This window comes from Acinonyx jubatus, chromosome E4, assembly GCF_027475565.1.
Source record: "Acinonyx jubatus isolate Ajub_Pintada_27869175 chromosome E4, VMU_Ajub_asm_v1.0, whole genome shotgun sequence".
NCBI classification, from domain to species: Eukaryota; Metazoa; Chordata; class Mammalia; order Carnivora; family Felidae; genus Acinonyx; species Acinonyx jubatus.
The window spans coordinates 15,286,323-15,306,396 of NC_069395.1; the positions used below are offsets into that span (position 1 = coordinate 15,286,323).

Genomic DNA, 20,074 nt, shown 5'->3' on the forward strand with positions numbered 1-20,074 from the left:
AGATGCTTCTCAATGGAAAAAGTTAACAGTTAAGAACTTACTGTTTCCAATATCTATTTTATGAGTGTGTTTATTTTGCCAGGAATGAATTTGATTGTATATTCTGTTTAGAAAACTATTAAAATTAAATGGATACTAATCAAAAAATTAAAATAGTGATATTCATTTGTAGCAATCCTTAGAAATTCTATTACTGTTGAACTCTTTGACTTACAGTCTGCTTCTTACAACCACAGGGAGATTCTGGAAATTTATTCTGGAAATCTGTTCAGATTGCATACCCAGTCACATTGTCGCTGCCCTGGCAGCCACCCTCGGGTCCATCCTTTGGTTCAGCGATACTGCATTCCTAATGATGAAGAGGACACAACCACTGATAGGGTGTTACGGCTGAATCCTGAAGCCCATCCTCTCTCTTTTGTCAATGATAATGATATTGGTACTTCATGGGTTTCACATGTGTTTACAAACATTACTCAGCTTAATCAAGGAGTGACTATTTCAATAGATTTGGAAAATGGACAGTATCAGGTAATTTGAAATAGTGAGGTGTATTAGTTTCCTGTAGCTGCCACGGCCGATGACCACTAATTTAATGGCTTAAAACAACAGAAATTTCTTCTCTCACAGTTCTGAAGATCAGAAATACAAAATCAAAGTGTTGGAGGGACTACTCTCCCTCCAAAGGCTCTAGTGGGGAATCCTTCCTTGCTTCTTCCAGGCTTGCTGTCTCCTGGTGTTCCTTGGTTTAGGGCTCCATAACTCCCATCTCTGCCTCTCTTTGCACTGGCCTTCCTCTGTGTTTGTTTCTGTGTGTCAGATCTTTCTCCTCGCTCTGTTATAAGGCCCAGCCTACATCTGGGATGATTTCATCTTCAGATCCTTAACTTAATTACATTTGAAAATACCCTATTTCTGAAGAAGGTCACATTCACAGGTCCTGGGTGTTAGTACTTCAATATATTTATTTGGGGATGCAATTCAGTCTACTACAAAGTGAATGAATTAGGCAACCAAACATTACTTAACTAACATAGTGTATAATAATGTATGAAATAAAAATATCTAAAAGAAAATATGCAGGATCTTTTTTACATATTTGTATGAAATCATATGCAATATTGAAATTGATGTCTTTTTATTAAGTAATACAAATTAATAAAAACTAAGGTGATTATTCTAAGTAACTACATAAGAAGAACATATATAACAATTATCTCATGGAACTAAGGTTGTTTTTCCATATCCTTATATATCAAACTTAATATTAATTTGCAGTTAATTAATGAATTTATTTTTTAAATGTTTATTTATTTATTTTTGAGAAGGGGGGAAAGAGGGAGAGGGAGGGAGAGAATCCCAAGCAGTCTCCACACTTCGTGTGGAGCTGCACAGAGGCTCATCCTATGACTGTGAGGTCATGACCTGAGCCAAAATCAAGAGTCAATTGCTCAACCAACTGCCACCCAGGCATGCCAAATTTGCACTTAGTTGATAAAATCCTTAAGAATAAGGATGGATATGCAGTTATAGAATGTGTTGCTTTTACCATAGGGCTATCAGGTTTGTGGATGGCTGATGAATACTTGATAATTATTATTATGAAGAAGTAAGCTATTATATTTGAAACTAACAATTTCCTGGTTTGATTTATACTGATGGGTCAAACTTCCAACTTTAAAGACAATGATTAACTTATCCATTTTTAGGTGTTTTATATTATCATTCGGTTCCTTAGTCCACAACCAACAGCGATAAGGATTCAAAGGAAGAAGGAGGACAGCCTGGATTGGGAGGATTGGCAATATTTTGCTAGAAATTGCAGAGCTTTTGGAATGAAAAATAATGGAGATTTGGAGAAACCTGATTCTGTCAACTGTCTTCAGCTTTCCACGTATGAATATTAAAAAAAATGTTTGAAGGAGTTAATTTTAATAAACTAATGGGTTAATAATAAGCAATAGGTAGACTAACTCACTGGACTGGTGAGTCTAACTCTCACTAACTTTCTTGAGGCAGATTCTTCTAAGACTCCTCCCTAACTTGAGTTTTAAATTACATTTAAAGTTCTCTTAAAAGACTTTGGAGTATCTCTTGTTTACAGCCTCATTTGGGCTTTATAATCTGATTTTCAGATTGTTTAGCAAGTTATCTATATTAATAGAATTTTATTATGTCCTCAAGGAAATGTTTTACTATGTTTTTTCTGTGATGATCCTATATTGTTTGCATACAAATTACGTGAGATATGTCTGTTTTCCCAGAATGAAGAATTAAAGTTGTTACGAGTATTGTGTAAGAATGTCTCAAAGTTATGATTCTGTTTTATTAAAATTATGAATATCTTTTCATGACTTCAAATATTTTTCATCAACAGTGTCACTCCATATTCACATGGTAATGTCACATTTAGCATCCTAACACCTGGACCAAATCATCGTCCTGGCTACAATAACTTTTATAACACCCCATCTCTTCAAGAGTTTGTAAAAGCCACACAAATAAGACTTCATTTTTACGGACAGTACTATACAACTGAGACTCCTGTCGGCCTCAGACACAGATACTATGCAGTTGATGAAATCACCATCACTGGGAGGTAATGTTCATTACTGAGGTTTGATTGCAGGGTGCTTTTCATCATGAGTTTTGTTTTCAACAAGGCTGTGGTCATACTTACTTAAAAATACATTAAGATGTAGAGCAAACCAGATTTCAAACTTCATGTTTTGAAATGGCTTCCTACTCTAAGATTTTTTTAGAAAGGTTTGTATGTAATTCTTTCCCATATGTAAGACCACATTGTTATAGAATCAATTTTCAAAAGCTGTTGGGTTTAGAAGGTGTGATGCCCTGAATCTGGCTTAGAAATGATTTACTAAATATTTTACTTGGTTTGTTCTGGAATGTAATTTTTAAAATATTCTTGAAGTCAAAGAGAAGGAGCTAGATTTTGAAGGACAATTCTACTCCCAGCTAGTTTGTAAGCATGGGGCTTGGCCTCCCTGAATTCACAATTCACAATTTTATGAAGAATATTTGTTTTCCTAGGAGAAAAAATCTATTCCCTAGATAATTTATAAACATCTGACCATACTTGAGAACATGGCTCGTAGTATTTCAACGTATGGGTAGCTGGAGAGCGGCATACTCTTTAGTATGGAAAGGACACCTATGTAGACTATATTTAGCATTGAGTTGTGCTAGAAGAGTGATATGCTGTGTAAGTAAAGTACATCTTTAAAAACAGACCAGAATACCAAACTATTTTTGTTTAGTACTAGCATAATGAAAATAATACTACTATTAAATAGTCACCATATAATTTTGGTGAAAAAAACCTCCCAAATAATTGAAATTTGTTAATTTCACTCTGCAGTTTATTCTAAACTTTATATTTTTCACCGTGACTTGAATAGGTTCAGTAAATACCTTCCCTTGACAAGTTTGTCATATGTCTGATATAGGTAGAAACAATCCCTGACCCTTTTTCCAGGGAGGCTTGAAAATTACCTTTTCAGAACAATATGGTTTGGATATTGATGGCACTTCACCCATACGTTAGGATTAATGCAAAACTTTCATGAGCATCCATATGATAGAAGAGAAACTGATCTTTGTGTTGATTAACATACTTGTCTTCCTTGTTGGATCCACACAGTGGATATATTCACAGGCCCTTAAATATATTCACAGTGGAGTTGACTTAGAAATGTCTGTTGTTCCTGTTCACAGATGTCAGTGCTACGGTCATGCCAATAAGTGTGACACAACAAGCCAGCCCTATCGATGCCTCTGCTCTCTGGAAAGCTTCACCCAAGGACTTCATGTGAGTTCTCTGTTTGATGCATGGACACCTCAAAAAAAACAAAAACAAAAACAAAACACAACCAAAACAAACAAAAAAGTGGGGGATGGTGAAAATAATTTTTTAACTTAATTTTGGTCTATTTTCTGGATGTCAATAAAAATAAATTGATATGAGCCTGAAATGTCAATTATTTCAGAAAATTTTTGGTAGAGAAAAATAAAAGTCATCGAAAAGATGAAAGTATTATTTTTTAAAATAAACTCAATCAGGGGCGCCTGGGTGGCTCAATCGGTTAAGCGGCCGACTTCGGCTCAGGTCGTGATCTCGCGGTCCATGAGTTTGTGCCCCGCGTCGGGCTCTGTGCTGACAGCTGAGAGCCTGGAGCCCGTTTCAGATTCTGTGTCTCCCTCTCTCTGACCCTCCCCCATTCATGCTCTGTCTCTCTCTGTCTCAAAAATAAATAAACATTAAAAAAAATTAAAAAAAAAATAAACTCAATCAGTAAAATAACAACTAAGATTAAACCTCACTTTGCTGTCTTTGTTATGTCAGTATTATCATGTTTTATAAGACACTTTTTAAGGTGTCTAGGTAGCATGGCACTAGAAATAAGGGTCTGAGTTCTGCATCTAAAAGGTATTTATACAAAGGTGTCTGTGCAACATAAGCATCTTCTGATGCAGAGAGATCTTTATGTATTTGTATCAGTCAAGTTGAATTCATTGCTGATACCAGTAATTTTAAGTAACTAATTTGAATATCTATAGTAAAAGGACTCAGGAATGATGTTACTTTAGATTGTCTGTGATGGTCCAGGGAAGATTCATAGTTGAAGTAGATATTTAGCTCTATCTTCAGGAAAAATGGGTAAATGGTAATGAAATTGAGATGTTTTTGTTAATAGAGACATCCAGCATCAATAGCAGCTGATATGAAAGCAGGTACAACAGCACAAACAATCATACCAGTAATGAAAAATAAACAGGACAGAGCCTCCTAAGTGATGTTTAAGGCAATTGGTGTTAATTTGGAAAAAAAAAGAAAAGTTAAAGCCCTACCTCATGGCATGTACAGAAGTCCAGGTGACTTAAAGACCTAAATGTAAAAATAATTGTAAATCTATTAAAATAAAGATTAAGATAATATTTCTAAACTTGATAAGTTCAGCCATAATTGTGTTTAATTTTTCCCAACTGGATTGATTCTTGATTTTAAATTTAAGTGACATTTATTATATTTTTTCTAGTGTCCTCTTGTTTTGATTCTTTAAAATACACATTTCTCTTTCCTTGCAATCAGTGATTTCTTTTATTAACCTCACAATGTACACTGTCTCATAGATTCCTACTTGACTTGTGTTCTAAACCTTGCCCTGTACATGTTTTTAATTAGTCACTTTACTTCTCTCTGTCCTTTGAGGATATCATGTAATATCTTGTTTTTTATTATTTTTAAATTTTTTAAATGTTTACTTATTTTCAATAGAGAGAAGAGAAGAGAAGGGGAGGGGAGGGGAGAGGAGGGGAGCTGAGGGGCAGAAAGAGAGGGAGACACAATCTGAAGCAGGCTCCAGGCTCTGAGCTGTCCGCACAGAGCCCGATGTGGGGCTCGAACTCACGAAACGCAAGATTATGGTCTGAGTCGAAGTCAGATGCTTAACTGACTGAGTCACTCAGAGCCCTGGAACATCTTGTTTTTTAAGAAGCACCTGTCAAGGTTTTGGTGAACTCCATTTCTGTCTTCTGAGATTCTTAATCTGATCTAATTTGTTTCCAGAGACAACATTAATGCATATAGTTCAGTGGCAAGCATATTACCTACAATGCAGACTTCCTCTAGCACATTTAGAATGTAGTCCTGGCCCTGAGTTTCAACTCAGTCTTTGATTGGGTTAAGTATTCTTTCTTTCTATGTGCTCAAGCCAAAACTTTCATCTTCTGATTCAGATGTTCCTTTGAACTTATTCTCCAGATCATTGCTTTATATTGAACTGTTAATTTATACGTTAGCCCTCACCACTGGTTGATAATTGCTTCAAAAGAAGGAATCTTTTACATATTTTGGATTTCTAACATCCAGAGGCTTTGAATTTGGTTTGATTAGTATATCATGAGAAAAAAATCTTTTTAAGAAACATTGATTTTACTATGTTTGATTGTGCAGCTTATCATATTGTCCCAGAAAGGAAATTAATTGGATGAACTTGATTGATTCACTCTTTATTCAGCCATAATTGTATGTTTTAAGTTTTTGCCAGTTTGATTTTTTCTTGATTTTAGAGTTAAAGTGACATTTATTCTAATTTTCTTAGTGTCTTCTCCATTTGATCCTTTAAAATGACACTTCCCTTGCAATCAGTGATTTCTTTTATTGACCTCACCCCACTTCCCCAAACTCACCACTAACCCAGTTAAAAAACTCTCTGGGCTGAGTTTTGTAAGGCACTTTGATCTGAATATATGCAGTACATTCAAACTAAGAACTGGGCAATGCTTTCACATATGTTGTTTTCTAAGCTTCTTTTGCTTTATTTTGACTAGTTAGTTCTCTCCTCAACCCCCACCCCATCTCCTTTTCCTTTTGATATCCTATCTTTCCACCTTCCTCTCTCTTTAATTGCTCACAGTTGAGTGATTGATATTTTATGATTCTTGGATGATTTCATGCTTCCCCTTAAAAATAGAGCCATTAAATGAATCAAGGCTCATGATTGGTTTCAGAAGTCTAGTTGGGATTTTCAGACTTGGTCTCAGGTGGTGACTGTTGGATTATGAACTAGCAAAATAATTAACTATAATTTAGGTTGAGAATACACTTTACTGCTTCTTATTTAGACATTTAGTTTCCTTTAGAAACAAACGTAAAATGTTGACTTTTCTGTTATTTTCTTCCTTGACATATTTTGATGATTATATAGCCATAAATAAAAAAGCAACAAATCATTCACTTAGCAAAGTTTGGCAAATGTAGCTGAAGGGAAAAAGTCAATAGACTGGTAAGTTGAATGATTTCTCAGTGCTATGATATTTTCAATAATGTGTTGAAAATGAGAAATGATTTTATAAAGCATTCATAAGTATGACATTCTCTTTTTGTTATCAAAATATTTTAATACATGTGGGACTTACATATCTGAAATAATTTGAAAAGATTCTTATTCAAGTGCTTTTCACCTTGTTCTACTTTTCAAAATAATAAGTTTTAATGTAAGCCATCCATATCCTATTGGAACCAATGTTCTTTTTTAAAGATCTGGACATAATCCAAAAAGAATGCCTTCAATTTCACAGTATTATGCTAACCATTAATAATATTACTCAATAAACAGGGCTTTTGTGAATTATATTACAGCCATTTGGCAAACAGATGAAAACGTAAGCCTTGAGAATATGCCAATTCTTGGCAATTGACAGTCCTATAAGAGAGTGTTTTTAGCGGAAGTGAAAATGAATGAAGTCAGGAGAAAGGAGTAGAATGGTGAATTCAGAAGCAAGTTCTTACACATAGCCATTCCAGAGAATTTTCTATATAAAGCATTCTTTAGTTGTTTATGAAGTTGATTTCACAAACAGGTGGTCCACAGGTGGGAACAGTGTTTAAATAATTTGTTATTTAACTTCCAACAAGAATTTTCCCTTCTTCTCCTCCTCCTCCCTCATCTCTGGATTCTCTTAATCGGAAAATAATCCAACACTACATCTACATTTACCCATGGCAACAACTATAACTCAGGGTAGCAATTACCCTCTTTGGAGCCGTAACACTATTTGGTTTCAACCATATTCTCTACTATCCATAGCCTTATATCTGGGTGATCTCACTTATGTTAATATCTGACCCACTTAATAGATTAAGACTTACAGTAGTAGCTAGAATGTGTGTTTAATTATTCTGGGAATAGCAAGACCAACTAATTCATAACTCCATTGGTAAATCTCATTTCTTTTGTCCACTCATAAAATTATAAGTTACTAAAACACACAAACAAACAAACAAACAAAACCTCAAGACAAAGTATTACCAAAAGCCCTGCTGATCTTAAGATAAACTCAAGCCACACTTACTTTTTCTTAAATTTTCATTGTATTTTGTGATACCTAAAACATCTACCTTGGTGGGGAGGCTCAGTGATTCTCCTCATTGCTACTACATAGGAATTCTGACAGATTTTGATATTATATTGGCAGTTGTAAGGTTTTGACTTTAATATGTAGTGCTTACCATAAATGATCATTGTATATTCATTAATAGAGAATAATTTTAGAATATTTGTGACATTTCTTCTCTAGAAATGACTGAAACAATGAATCATTTACTTGTTACACTTAAGGGCTAATCTAGAGCAAAAGAAATCTCAAAAGACTATATACCATTCAGTAACTTACAAGCAGAGTTGAATATTTCAAAGCAGAATTCAGGATTACACCGTGTTTAACCCTGAATGAATCATTTGACAAGAAACACATTTATGCTTTTTAAATAATTAATTTTTGGATAACAATCACTTGTACATGTATTTTAAAATTTAAGTGAATTTTTTCATTTTAATTGTGAATTCATGTACAATTAAATAATTGATTGTATTAAATTAAATAGATTCCTTGTATCCTTTCCTCAATTTGAACCATGATAATATCTTGCAAAACTAGTGATTTTTCTTTTTAAGCAACTTTCCTGAAGTATGTTTTGCATACAATAAAATGTACCCATTTAAAAATGTATAGATTGATGAGTTTTAGCAACGCTTGTGTGATCACTGCCATATTCAAGATATGGGATGTTTTTCTCTCCAAATACTCTTTGTGCTCCTCTACAGTCCATGCCTCCTCCCCAACCTTCAGTCCCAGGAAACTACCAACCTGCCTCCTGTCACTACAAATTAGCTTTGCCTGTTCTAAAATTTCAAATCATGGAATTATTCAACCATGTATTATTTTGGTGCATAGGTTTCTGATTCCACTCCCTACTTCTCTTACCTTTTTTTTAAAAAATAATTTCCTAACTACTTGTGCTATTAGTTTTATTGCAATAATATATCTCTGGTCCACCTGCTCAAGAATTCCATTGTAACTTTCCAAAAGTATGTGTCAAGTTCTTAGATGCAGAATACAACCTAGGAATTGGAAGCTTAGGTAGTTCTACTACATGTCAACTAACATGGTCGCATAGTTACAATACACCCATTACTCATTCTCTTCTCTATACCTGTTCTAAAAATTCAAATGTTGATAAATTCTAGCTCTAAGAGATGTGTTATCAGTTGATACTTGCGTCCTAATGATTTTTCATTTTCTTTTAATAGTTATGTTCATCTTTCAGGGGCTCTTGGCTAAGAGTGATGTAATAATCAGTGCCTTTGCCAAGGACTGGCATTTTGTTGGCTACTTAGCTATTCTTTCATCATTCTGTGACATCATTACCTGCAAGGGTGGCCAAGCGTTCACAGAGCAATTTATTAGTAACCACGAATACTTCTCTTATTCTTTGGCTCTGATTTGTGACCCTTTTATAGCATTAATCATGGCTTTTATGAATTAACTACAATCAAGCTATCAGTATGCATTTTTGTTAGTATTATAAATAGCAGAGCCAGCTTAAAACATTTAATATAATAGGCCTTCCTACCATTCAATAATTTGAATGGTGCCAACATCACACTCTACAATGCTTATTATGTAAATGAATATTTCCTGTTATTTTAGAAAGTGTTCCTTTAGAGCACACAAGTCCAAAAGTATGAGTCATCATGACTAGCTTGAGTCATATTTTTATTACACATCAAGCTTTCCCAGTAATGTCTTCTGTTTGCTCACACAAGGATTTTACTTTAAATGCATTTCATTATATAATCTATCTTGTAAATACTAATGAATTAATTTTTCTAAGTAGCAAACAGTTCATATTATAGAATCTATATTAGATGTATATTTAGTGAATCAAGGCCTAGAATTTCATTTCCTCTCTGGCACATGGTGATATTATTAATCTTCGAAAAACACTTGCACTAGTTATTCCATGTTCATAGACAGGAAGATTCAGTATTGTCAAGATGTCTGTTCTTCCTACCTTTATCTATAGATTCAAAGTAATCCCAACTAGAATCTCAGAAATTTATTTTGTGGATATCAACAAACCATTTCTCAAGTTTGTGTGAGGGGCACAATACACAGAATAGCCAAGACAGTATTGAAAGACTAGAACAAAGTCAGACTACTGACACTACCTGACTTCAAGACATATCCTGAAAGTTACAGTAATTAAAACAATGTGGTCTTGGCAAAAATAAAGAAATAGATCAGTGGGATGAAATAGAAATACAGCCACATAAATATAGTAAACATTAAACTGGGGACTGTTTATGTGTCCACATAATAATGATGTGTCAATTTAGGTTTAGCAGTTTATGACAACATACAACTCCGGTTCCAAATGTTGAAAGTTGAGAATTCTGTGAATAGGTGGGGATGGGAGGTATATGGGAACTCTGTATCTGTCTCTCAATTTTTCTGTCAACTAGAAAATGCTTCAAAAATTATAGTCTATTGAAAAAGTAGCTTTTAAGACAGAAGTGATGATTGCATTTAAGAGATCAAAGGTCCCTGAATTATTCTTGAAGAGAGTGGAATACTCAAATTTTAACTTAAGCAGGATTTTTATTTAAGAATAACACAGCAAAAGAGAATAAATGTAGTATGTAACTTCCCAAACTACAGAGAATAAAAAGGAAACATCTTTCTTATTCTGACATAAGGGAAAAAAGAAGAGGGAAATAAAAAAGTAAGAGATATAGAAAATATAGCAATAAATATAACAAATGTAAATGTGTTACACTTGTCAGTTAGAATTAAGAATTGTCACACATGGGGCATCTGGGTGGCTCAGTCAGTTGGGCGTCTGGCTTTGGCTCAGGTCATGATCTCACGGTCGTGGGTTTGAGCCCGTGTCGGGCTCTGTGCTGACAGCTCGGAGCCTGGAGCCTGCTTCAGATTCTATGTCTCTTTCTATCTCTGCCCCTCCCCCACTTGTTCTCTGTCTCTCTCTGTCTCTCAAAAATAAATAAATGTAAAAAAAATTTAAATAATTGTCACACACATCAAAATATAGTATACCGCCATTGTCTGAGCAGAGCCTGCAGTAACGTGAGGGAGTACCTCAGGCACAAATTTTAAGAAGGCACCAGAAAACTTATTAATCAAGATAAATAATATTTTAGTGTAATGTTTAATAAAGGCAAAATAATACTAAAATCTGTAAGGAACAATATGTAAAAATTTTAAGTAAAAATAAGCTGTTGTTTGTTTTATAACTCCGAGTTACTTAGCAATGAGAGCTGTTACTCCAGTCAGCCACAATCCCTGCCTAGCAGTTCTATAAGGCTCTCCTGTGTCTGCCTCATACAAAGGTTGACAGTGGTTTAAAAACAGATTGGGTAAGATGAAAGCTTATACATAACTATGTTTTTGATTATAGAGTGTTTGTTAATGTGTTCTACTTGGTTCCTACTGTAAGAAGATATTTTATAAATGTATATAGGAGTACATATTTTTCTTTTGGTCTCAGGCTCCAACAAGGCCCAGCATGGCCCTGGTGTTGAGATAGTGAGGCATATACCTAAAACACGAGCACATACAAAGTTTAAAAATTTTAAAAATGGCTTAAGCTATATAATATTAGGTAAAATAGACTGTAAGTAAAAACTTTTATTAGAGATAAGGTGCTTTACTATATAGTGGTAAATGATAGAATTCTAAACTTACATGCATCTTATAGCATAGATTCAAAAGTATAAAGCAAAATTTGACAGAACTGGAAAGAGAAATTGACAAATCCAACATCAATGTAGAAGAATTTAATACATCTCATTTAAGTAATTAATCAGGCAGTCAAAAATTAAAATCCTTAATAATTGAGAATTGAACTAATGTGAAGCTTAAACTAATAGATTCCTGTATTCAACAATGAAAAAATGTACATTCTTGTCAAGATCACTTGGAAAATTTATGAACATTGATCATGTACTAATCAATATGATAGTTGCAACAAATTATAAAGAATTTGTAATCACAACACACTGTAAGCATTAACTATTTATAAGTAAATGAATGCATACAGTCATTTCACTTTTATCCCAATGAGTTAAGTAGAAATAGATGGAAAAAACCTCCAACTGAATTATGAGCCTTTTATTAATCCAGGAAAATTTTATTGAGTACTTATTTGGATGCAGTAGGTTTACATCTCTGGGCAAAACGCAATTATTCCTACTCTTGAAGAGTTTATATTCTCTTATGAATTGGTGGTGTGGGTGGGGGAAACCAAAGAAGTAAAATAAACAAGTTAAATACATAGTATACTAGGCTTTTAACTTATTTTGAACTGTGTTGGTAAAATGAATTGTGGAGGCCAGGATGTAAGATCAAACAAGGAGAGTACAAAAAGAAAACTTAAGATCACTCTCTTATAAACAAAGCCAAAAATTTTTAAATGATGAATCAAATCTACAATAATATATAGTAGCTAAATTGGGTTTCTCCCAGGAATGAGAGTGGAATTTAATATTAATAAAACTATTAATGTATTTCATCACATTAATTGAAGAAAGCAAAAACATAAAATCAGTAGGCTTGGAAAAAAGCAATTAATGAAATTAACACCTTTGTAGATAAGTGCTTTAAGTACTCTTAACCTGATAGAGAAACAAGTATAATTTTCTTTTTTTTCTGAGATTTATTTATTTTTTTGTTTAATAATAATAATAATAATATAATTTATTGTCAAATTGGTTTCCATACAACACCCAGTGCTCATCCCAACAAGTGCCCTCCTCAATGCCCATCACCCACTTTCCCCACTCCCCCCCCCACCCCCCGTCATCCCTCAGTTTGTTCTCAGTATCCAAGAGTCTCTTATGGTTTGCCTCCCTCCCACTCTGTAACTTTTTCCCCCCTTCCCCTCCCCCATGGTCTTCTGTTAAGTTTCTCAAGATCCACATATGAGCGAAAACATATTGTATCTGTCTTTCTCTGACTTATTTCACTTAGCATAATACCTTCCAGTTCCTAATATTAACAGTGCATATAAATGTAAATCTATTGAAGCATTCCCTTTAAAACCAGGAATAAGACAAGGATGTCTATTATTCCACATTTTATTGGAGGATCTAGCCAGCTCAGTGTGATAAGAAAAAAAACAAACAACACTTAAAAGAACTGAGCTGCCAATATCTGAAGACAAGATCATTGAGCCAGAAAATGCAAAAAATTCCACAAATTATTAAATATTGAGGGGAATTCAGCAAAGTGGCTAGATATAGAATAGAAACATGAAAATAATTATTTTTATATACCCAAGAATAAAAAACAAGAGACAATTTAAAAATAATTTTCCACAGAAAATATAGTATGTCTTTACAACTTCTGAATACAAGAAGGAAAAACTATAGAGGAAGAAACTAATAAATGTGGCTACATTATAACTAGAAACTTCTAATCACCAAAAGCTACCATTTTTAAAATAAAGAAAAGGAAAAGCTACATATTAGCAGATTATATTAGCAACACAACACATATACAGACAAAGGGAATTTTTAAATCAAACCAATTAAGAAACAGACCAAGAAAATTGAACCAAGTAATTTGCGCAAGCAGTTAGAAGTGGCAACTCAAAAGGCCAATATACACATGGAAACAGCTGCAATTTTACTGGTTATCAGTAATCATAACTGTGAGATAACATTTTATATTCATAGATTGGCAAAGATTCAAAAAATCTGAAAATTTCATTGGCTGGCAAAGGTGTAGATTACTGGGGATTCATTCATCCATTAATGATGGGAATGTGTCGCCAGTGTGGGAAAACAGTTTGCAAACATTTAAATGGATACTTACTACAGTTCAATTCATATAAAGGAATATAGCTATTACATCAACACAACTAGACTCTCACACAACAGAATACAAAAAGCTTATAGAATAATATACACAATATACCATTTATGTAATATTTAAAAACATGCACAACAATACTGTTAATAAGTAATATATCAAGTGTAAATATGAAGAAAAGCTTGTGAACGGATATTGCTAAGTTCATGTGTCACTGATGGAGTAGAATGTATATTGCAGTGTTTTGTTTTTTAAGTCAGGTAGTGAATAAAAGAACATGCTTGTTTGCTTTTTTATTTATAAATTTTGCAATCCTAAATATTTTAATATAATTTTCCTAAAATAATATGATTTATTAATCTATCAGGTACATATCATCTACGTTAAGTATTCATGATACTGCTAAAAACAGTGGAGGTGACTCTTCAGGATGGGGTAACTGTTACAAAATTCATGATTATTGTGTACTTTTATAGTTCTAATATGTTGACTGATCATTTGCTAGCTTCATTCACCAAATATTTATTAAATGCCTTCTATGTGTAGAGCATTATGCTACAGTACCACTATAACATCTTGATTAAAGATCCACGTATTTGAAAATATTGAAGGACTTTCATTTGTGAAATTTAAAAACAGGTTTCCTGGTACACACTAATTACTACAATAAATAGAGATGACTTTAGTGCAAACAAATTATTCAGACTGACAATTTATAATTAACAGATAATATAAATCTCATTGACATTTTAAATCTTAAAAAAATTCAATGTAGCTATACTAATGAAAGGATTTTGAAAATTTACTAATCTAGTACTGAAGTCTAAGATGAGATAAAATTTCCAATATAAAATGGCTTTCTTTCCAAATAGGAACTCAAATACATTTTGGTGTCCACTCACTAAGTGTAGAGGAACCCTAAAAATGAGAAGACATAATGGAAGACATAATTTGCTGCTTAAAATATGAACCTATTTTTGAAGAGATTTTAATATGATGTATCCATTTGCTCTTCATTGGCTTCCTTTATAAAATAGTGTAGATTATCCTATACAAATGTGTTCTCTATTCCAGGCCACATTTTCTGGCGTATCAGTAGAGGTAAATTATTATAGTTGCTATAAAGGAGAATTGACTTGGTTACAACCTACAAATTTGAAGAAACCTCAGTGTCCTTCTTCTGGACCTTGGGAGAACCTTGTGTATCTCATATATGTCTTTTCTATTTAGTGCCCTGAACAATTCCCACAGTTGAAGAGGCAATACGAAGGGCAGGCAAGCCAGAGAACAAATCAAATATGAAACAATGACCAGTATTCAAAAGCAATCTGACTCCAATGCCTGTCATGCAAATGGATCTCATTCAACAACTAGACATTGTTAGATGGTTTGCATTCCCAAGCCAGAGTGAAAAGTTTACTCCTTACAAGTATATAAACTATCAGTTATATTTATATATGGACAATGTGTAGAACTGAAACAGTTGTCCATATAATTCTGTCTACAGTCTCTATTTTTGCAAATGTGGATTTTGTTTCACGTGTTATCAAAATTTGTTTTATTGGATGAGTTTCCAATCTTCCATTGAACCTTACCTATAGACATACAGACAAGGCATTTCATAAATTAGAAAGTTTCTAAAAGTAGCCAACACATAGTAATGGTTGATTTGTTAGGCTATGTATTTTAAGTATGTATTTTAAGTGTTCATGATTACCACAACTGTCTCATCAGTATTATCCAATAGTATCAGTAGTTATTTAATTTATGCTGTTACTTTCAGCATCTAGAGAGCACCTAAGTATGTATTTTCTGTGGACACTTTAATTATATGAGAATTTCTAACCAGGGGAAAGATAATTACTGAAGAAAGAATTCAAGGATAAATACATGAACATTTAAGCCTTCTCAATGGCAAGGCCTGGTAATCATTTAGGGTTTGCTAATTGAGATTACATAATAATCTATAGGTAAATATCTGCAGGAAACTACTGCATTTACCTTTAAACCTTTAGTGTTACCATTCCAATAAATACTAGATAAACTAAGGTATAGTCCTGTAACATGTCACAAATGTAAACAGTCCATTAGATCATTCATTCATGCATTCCTCAAACATCTATTGATCACCTACTATATGCAAAGCACTGAGTCACTTTCTGTCCGGATTCTCTCTATAGTTGGATATTTCATCTGTGCTATCATCCCCCATTGCACCCAACCTATCACTGATAAAAGTTCGCATGTTTGTCTAATCATACATCTGTGGTTGGAGCACTAGGTCTACAAAGGGAAACTTCTATTGGAACAAGTAGTTATGTGACTACACTGAAGTTTTTATGTTTATAAAGCTGATTTCTCTAGTAGACACAAGAAATTCTACTGAAACAACATCATTCGAATACAATTGAACTGCTACATTGAAAGAAAAGAGGAAGCTCTGAACAGAGCTGGAGAACAATTATTATTATTAGAGATTTAGGCTCTTAAAATTTCCAACACACTAATCTGATGAGAAAGGAGCAATTTACAGACTTTCAGAAGATCTCTAATTCATTTAGGCCATTTGGGAGTAGTTGAACAAATTGCGTCTTTTAGCTCAGTTATACCATACTGACTTCTTAAAAAGTGAGCATTTTATAATCTCTCACTTTGGAACAGAATGCCTTCCTCCCCTTCCCACACAGGCAGGGGCTGCCTACATACCTCTGAATTTTCCAGCCAGTGGGGAGAGACTCCAACTTTGGATTTCCAGGGCTCTGCCTTCCACTTTAGACTGAGCAGAGGGATGTATGAATAGGTAGCCAAGTGGATCCACTCAGCACCTCTCTCCCTGAGATCATTTTCTGTCCCTGGCGCCAGCATAGCATGGTGATTAGGAGAGAGAGTTCTAATGGAGAATGAAGGAGAATATGATATAGATATGCTGTCTATGTGTGTGTGTGTGTGTGTGTGTGTGTGTGTGTGTATACGTATATATGAATATATATGTATATGTATATGTGATGTATACATAGTTATATGTACCTATGTGTATACTTTTATATATAATGCATATTATATATATGTAAATTGAGTGCCTACTATGTGTGAGGGCTTCTAGACACTGGGAATATTGTAATGAACAAAACACAGCAAGCATTGCCATCCTCACAAATTTTTACTTTCTAGTTTATACTAATTGTCATTCCAGGGAGTGACTTTAGAAAATTATCATTTCTTTCCTATTCTTCAGTTTTCTTACCTGTAAAATGGAGGTAATAGCAACTCTTACTTCATAGATTATTAGAAAGAAAGGCATTGGAAAGAAGCATTTAGGACTGATGCCATAACATATTCACTATTCTTATTGCATGAAAGTGTTGTCTAGATAAAGACATTTGTGGGCATTTCTCTGTTGAGAGTAGAAAAGGAGACAATTTTCTTTCACTTTTTTTTTTTTGCTAGAACTAGGAATGAAGGAAGTGAATTCACTAATAGAAATGAGCTCGTGTTGTATCATCCGTTCACTGGTTTATTCATTCATTTATACATATCTTTCCCTTACTCAATAACCTTTATTGAGGAATTACAATGTTTCAGGTACTATGCTGTGATTGATTAGATCAAGAAGATCTAATAGTTGTCTACAAAGGACAACAGATAAATTGACTATTCAAATAGTTCATGATAATTGCAGTGATTTCAGACGTATGGACAACATGCTATTTTCTCTATAAATGCTTAATAAAATAAGGCAGCACCTATAGTTGTCCTTTGTGCCCCTAAATTTTAACCTGTATGGTATGGCCTAGACTTAAGGAAAATTAAAGGATTATTTCATCATTTACCATTACTGGGGAAGTAACTACTTCTTACAGATTTTCCAGATGTGACTTTTTATTTTTAATTACAATTTTTTTTAAGTTTTTTATTTAAATAACCTCTAGACCCAGCCTGGGGCTCAAATTCATGATCCAGAAATCGAAAGTTGCAAGTTCTTCTGAGTGAGCAAGCCAGGTGCACCTCCAGATGTGACTTCATTCATATGTAGAATTTAAGAAACAAAACAGATGAACATAGGGGAAGGGAAGGAAAAATAAGATAAAAACAGAGAGGGAGGCAAATCACAAGTGGCACTTAAATACAGAGAACAAACAGGGCTGCTGGAGGGGAGGTGGGTGGGGGATGGGCTAAATGGGTGATGGGCATTAAGGAGGGCACTTGTTGGGACAAGCACTGGGTATTATATGTGAGTGGTAAATTACTAAATTCTACTCCTGAAACCATTATCACACTATATGTTAACTAACTGGGATTTAAATAAAAACAACACATAAAAATTAAAAACAATAAAAAAATAAATTTAAAAAATTGGCAATGTCAAAAAAAGGAAATATAATTGAATTTTGTATATTGAAAAAAATTAAAATGAACATTTAAGAAATGATTCAATCTATTTTTGAAATAATTCAAAAGCAGGTTGTTCTCTGTTTTCTTAATCTGTGAATGTTAAAGACAAGTTGTTCCTTTGATGACTCATGGTCATTTTTCTGAACTTTAGGTTTCAAAGGGCATTGAGTCTGTTAGGTCTTTTGAGCTCTTCTATGAGTAACTTTCAGGAAGATCAGCACCACCCCCAACCTTCCTAGGAACTTTATGTATCTTTGGCTAAGAAGATATTTTCTTCTTCCTTCAAAGATACATAATGGTGATTAAAGATTGTTGCATAGGTGACTGAATAAATGATGTGCTGCTAAAGTCTCACTTCTTTAAGTTTTCCTATATGCAGTTCATATTTTTTCTGTAAATTTGAAAGTATTCATAATTAATGGATCAAAAATGAGACTGATGGGAGGGAGTTGGTAAAATGCTGTTGGACCTGTAGATTATCTTTGCGAGATTGTCTTTGCTAGTCTGTAATGGTAACAAGAGAATACTATTCCATTTAATGGTCTCAGAGAAATATCATTGTGTATTGTTAGAATATAATACAATAAAATAGATTTCATTAGTGTCTTCTAGATTCACTGATTGTTCTATGTCAATCCTACCTGAATATGTCAAAGTGTTTGGTTCCAACTTCATGGAGTTGATTAGTAGCCCTTACGAAGCTATCAAAATGAAAGCAGTTAAATGAATCAATGATAAAGTTCTTCAACCCTGATAAAGCCATTGTCTAATTTTATAATTTGAGCATCCAGGGACATATCAGGGGGAATCCAGTTGTTATAGAAGAAACACATCATTTAAAGTGACAAATGATTAACTGGAGATTGGAAAAACATTAAGTAGAAAACCGTCTGGTTCAGAAACTGCATAAAATGTACGCAAATGTTCCTAAATTTTAAATAAAAATTTAAATGTCATTGATAGAAAAGATAGAAGAAAATTATGAGATCAAAAATTTACTCAAAATGCTCATAATTTACTCAAAAGTTACTCATGTTTCTTCTATTTTGCCATGGTTCTCAGAATTATCTGGAAGAAGTTGTAAAGAGACGCAATTATGAAACCAAAAATTTACATTGCATGAAATTTAATAATCAAAGGATAGACTACAAAGTATTTCTTGTCTTTAATCTGTCTTTGTGAACCACACAAAATGATAGTAACACAGCATTGTCCTTAAGATCAAATGCCAATATGTCAGTGTGTCGTTTAGTTCTGTATCTTTTAAATCAAATTTTACAACAGAAAATTTGACTGTCATCTCTCAAAATCCTTATTAATCTCATTGTTCGGAAACATTTATATCTTTAAAAACTTCATAGTCTGTTTTCTGGTAATTCATAAACTCAGCCTACATTGACTTGAAAAAATAATCATTTCCTCTGTAGTATCTTACTGATCTGTGTATAATTTAAAACTGGAACATTTTAATTTTCTTAGCTTCTCTTAGTGAAGTGTTACATGCAAATTATGTGTAATTTTCTTGTAAGTATCCAAGGAGTTGCATTTTATTTGCCCTCAATTTTTAATACATTAGTAATAAATGCATCCTGCGGAAAAAATAAACTTATAAAAAGTAAAAGCCTTCTATAACTCTACCGTCCATAGATAACCTCAGCAAATGCTCTTAGTTTATATCCTTTCAGATCTTTTGTTATTGTTATTGTAAATCTGTATTATCCATTTCTATCTGCTTAAAGTTGTAGCTCTATATCCATGTCTGCAGATGAATCTAACTCTATCTAGAAAATAGCATTAGACTCTCCAAGTTATCCTTAACATCATTTTTAAGTTCAAACTATATTATGAATACTTTTCTACATTTATATTTGTAATTTTTTAAGTTTCATGTTTTTATTTATATTAAATACTATATTGTACAGAACTCCAAGTACACAGAAAAATGTCTTCTATGGACCCAACAAAAAAGTGAATAATAGACTTTTGC

General features: G+C 33.3%; 1 protein-coding gene across 1 annotated transcript in view; it reads left to right on the plus strand.

The window, feature by feature from the left end:
- USH2A (usherin) overlaps positions 1–20,074 on the plus strand; it is a 725,654-nt gene that overhangs the window by 84,242 nt on the left and 621,338 nt on the right. Inside the window, exons 5-8 of the mRNA XM_015077386.3 lie at positions 237–531; positions 1,710–1,894; positions 2,378–2,599; positions 3,736–3,829. Coding sequence (XP_014932872.3) covers positions 237–531; positions 1,710–1,894; positions 2,378–2,599; positions 3,736–3,829 — 796 coding nt within the window. The remainder of the gene's footprint in view (positions 1–236; positions 532–1,709; positions 1,895–2,377; positions 2,600–3,735; positions 3,830–20,074) is intronic.